Genomic DNA, 3949 nt, shown 5'->3' with positions numbered 1-3949 from the left:
TCGAATTGTTTTAAATATTATTTTATAAAAAATGTACCATCAATTTTTAAAATCACACCCCATAATCTATCATCCAAAATAAAATAAAATGATTTATCATATTTATAATAGATCACAAGTGTGATATGAAAAGTTGATTTAAAAAATATCATATATTCAAAACTATAACTAGCAATTGCACCCTAGTGTGCAATGATCTATCATCTTTATAATAGATCACAGAGTGTGATATGAAAAGTTGAATTAAAAAATATCATATATTTGAAACTATAACTAGCAATTGCACCCTAGTGTGCAATACGTATGCCAAAGAGATGTAGAAGGTCAATTAAGAAAATTTGGTTCTTTTTTTGCATACATTTGTGCATCACATGAGGCCAATTGATAGGTCATTTATCAAATGATGTTGTTTAAGCAATAATGGTCATGCTCGTCATAAATTCTATCTTCACATGAGTTTTGTTTCAATACAAGACTTTGATATTTTCACATTCTACAACAATACTTGAATTGTTTAAAATATTGTTTTATAGAAAGTTTACCATCAATTTTTAAAATCACACCCCATAATCTATCATCTAAAACAAAACAAAATAAAATGATCTATCATCTTCATAATAGATCACATAGTGTGATCTGAAACGGTGATTTAAAAAATATCAATCACCCTATAATCTATCATATAAAATAAAACAAAATAAAATTATCTATCATCTTCATAATAGATCACGGTCTGAACATTGATTTAAAAAAGTATCAATCATACCCAATAATCTATCGTCTAAAATAAAACAAAATAAAATGATCTATCATCTTCATGATAGATCATGAAATGTGATCTGAAATATTGATTTAAAAAATATCATACATGTGAAACTAAATTCAGATTACATTCTTGAATTGTAAAAATCTGTGATCTTTGATGGTGTATTCTACCTAATACTGAAACAGGTAATTCAGAAGATTGGTGTCATATCACATTCATTACAGACACATCACCAGCCTATCCAGGGAACAATGGCGCGGAAAGAATATATCGAATTCCAATAACAAGTTAAAAGCCATACATGGTGGTGCTCCACACATTTTGGTACCACTCTGTAGCTGTCACCTAATAGTGCACGGACAATCTTATTCTGTCGGTGCTCTTGATTTCACAATGAATTGACTATATTTCTATTTCTCTATTTACTAACCAAACCAAATTTTCATAACACAGTAAACAAAAGAATACTCTGTAGTCTGGAGTTTGTAGTCTGTACCAGTTAAATTGAAGAACTATGGAACTGTAACACTGGCTTGCCCAGCACTACGAAGAACGCCCTCTAAACTCACATCAAAAGCATCCTTCAAAACACCCCGAGAAGCCCCAATGTTCATGTAAATCAACTGCGGAATAATCCCAACAATATTCTCTCTCATTTTCCTCCTCCTCTCCCTCGAATAAGAATCCAGCACATCTTCAATTCTCAGTCCTCCATGAACAACCCTTTCTTCAGGTATAAACACAGAATACGAATCCGTATCCCTGGGAAGATGCCACGTATATTGCTGATACGCAGAATCATTCCTGAAAAACACCGGAATACACCCGGCAATCAAGCCATCGAATGTGGACCGTCGGGTGGGGGAATCACCAGGCGGCTGCAAACAAAACTCCGCCGTCAACAACTTCTCCATCACCGCCACCGGCCTGTGACTGCACTTGATCTCCCCACAGTTCAAAAAATCACACCTCGACGAATTCCTACACTGCCATATGATCGCCTGCCTCAGCCCCACTTCTTTCCGCTCCCCGCCGACAAATGCAAACAAAGAAATCCTCTCCGCCGATTCAACCCGGCCCCTCCATTTTCCCACCTCTTCGACCGACTCCGGATGAAACGACGTCAGGTACGGAACGGCCTGTTCACGGGTGACCCACGTTCTCCCCTCAACGCAAAGCACCGTCACATTCTCCAATGCCTCGAGCTCCAACAGACCCGTGCCCCACTCACGGCTAACCTCACACAGATCCCACACGGTCCGACCCGTTACAATAAAATGATCCGCGCCTCCCTTTTTCCTCCACCTCCACCCGCCGTTTTCCTCCAGCCAATCCACGAGCTCCGCCCCCTGCTCACTCCTCCGGATTTTCTCAGGCCCGTAGAGAAACCGCAACGCATCCAGACCACTATAATACGGCACAAAAAACGCATCAGCCGACTCCATGGAATCCACCAGGCATGGGTATTCCATCATCCGTCTGTGAAAGACGAGCTCCACCATGTACAAATCCGAGGCGTACCACCCACTGTGATTACCTATTGCGCTTCCAAAGCCGTCATTTTGGGCGTGGGGGCAAAAATTGAGCCACGGAACAATCTGCCCGCTGCAGTTTTTCAGCAACAAACTGTTGAATTTCTCCGGCAAATTGTACATGTAGATCCGCCTCCCCTGGCAAATACTACCAGTCGATGAAATCACAGTCTCTATGTTGAATTCCCTGTTAAATCTCATGTGGATTACGAAAACCATGAGAATGAAAATCGTCCCACACAATACATAGGAACATTTCCATGCCGTGATCTTTTTTTCTAACAGATACATCCTGCAAATCTTCTTTCTAACCAGTACCTCTCTACCATTGTTCACCTTCATAATCTTTTTTGGACTGGATTGAACATGAGCTGTGAATTGAAGTGATGGGTACAAGGACGCCCCGTCATGTGGCCTAAATATGACGCTCTGGGTTATATTTAGTTAAGCACAGATGATTCTTAACATGGAATCTAGTACCTTGTTATTTACAGATCGTTTTAGATTTTTCTTTTTCATTCGTAAGAATTTATACCAAATTGGATATTAGGTAACATAATTGCGAACATATGTAAATTGTTGAAGTAAAGAGCTTTCTCAACCGCCTCCTGCCATGGAAAAGTAACAGAGAGACGAGCATGGCGTGCATGTACAGCCGTCCCGTACGATACGTTTTACAGGAAATTCGAGCCACTTTACGAAATTCTAAGATGAATTAGAGTGCGAATGACTCAAAGTAGTGCAAAAAAATTGTTTTCACAGATCAAAATATGTTAATTTTGTGGTCGATGTGATGGAAATTTGTCTTTTGGTAAGGTATCTATTTTACTTTTCTAAAGTATTCAACAACATCTGTTTCAACTTTTTATAAAGTAGTATCGGGTAATTCGTGACAGAGTACAACTTGTGTTCAATATTAAAAAAAAGAAATTAAAAAAAAATTAAAATTAAAATGTTGAATCGTGAGAGAGTACAATTTACGTTTGGCGATTACTTCCTTGAGGGGAAAGCGCTTCTTGTTTGTGGAGACCGAGGACGTTTGGAAGCACCCTCCAAAATAGGACGATTTTTCACCTGAAGTCTTTGTGAGCTTTATTTTCCATTAATTTTTTATTCTTTTTTCTCTAGGAAAATGGAAAATAGCATGTCTCTAAGCGCAATGCGCGGCTGTTATTGCTTTGAAAGATGTTCCACTCTAGATAAACATTTTCCACCTTTCACTTCAACTTCTTTGGAAAATTCGCCCCATTATCAAAGTCATCACTCAAATGATTGGACTATCTTCTAAATTCTAATTAATTAATGATAATATAGATGATATGAGAGGACGATAGAGACTAATATTCAATATTAATTATTGTTAGAGATAGAAGTGTAGTTTAATATTTTTAATTTTTAAAATTATAAATAGATCTTATTATATGGGGGAGAATGAAGGGATGCAGTTAATTTTCACACAAAACAATATTATGTACAATTTCTAAAATCTATAAAACACAACAAAATTTAGCAAAATTTTGAGTGGAGAGTTTTAAGGTTCAAACACAACACATTTAAACTTTGGTGGATAAAACAACAACACCACCACTTAACCAACACATTATGGGAAGAACCCAAAATTTATTTATTTAATATTAGTTCTTGTTAGAGA

At 37.3% G+C, this 3949-nt stretch overlaps 1 protein-coding gene across 1 annotated transcript; it reads right to left on the bottom strand.

Moving 5' to 3' along the window:
- Positions 1-787: 787 nt before the first annotated feature.
- On the bottom strand, positions 788-3063 carry LOC131069988 (probable xyloglucan galactosyltransferase GT19). Its single transcript, XM_058005537.2, has one exon. It carries the CDS (start codon positions 2638-2640, stop codon positions 1279-1281), a length of 1362 nt encoding a protein of 453 aa, XP_057861520.2. The 5' UTR covers positions 2641-3063; the 3' UTR covers positions 788-1278.
- Positions 3064-3949: the final 886 nt, after the last annotated feature.

This window comes from Cryptomeria japonica, chromosome 6 (assembly GCF_030272615.1).
Source record: "Cryptomeria japonica chromosome 6, Sugi_1.0, whole genome shotgun sequence".
Taxonomy (NCBI): Eukaryota; Viridiplantae; Streptophyta; class Pinopsida; order Cupressales; family Cupressaceae; genus Cryptomeria; species Cryptomeria japonica.
Note: the sequence above shows the minus strand (reverse complement) of the source record. Positions and strands in the feature narration are given on the sequence as shown.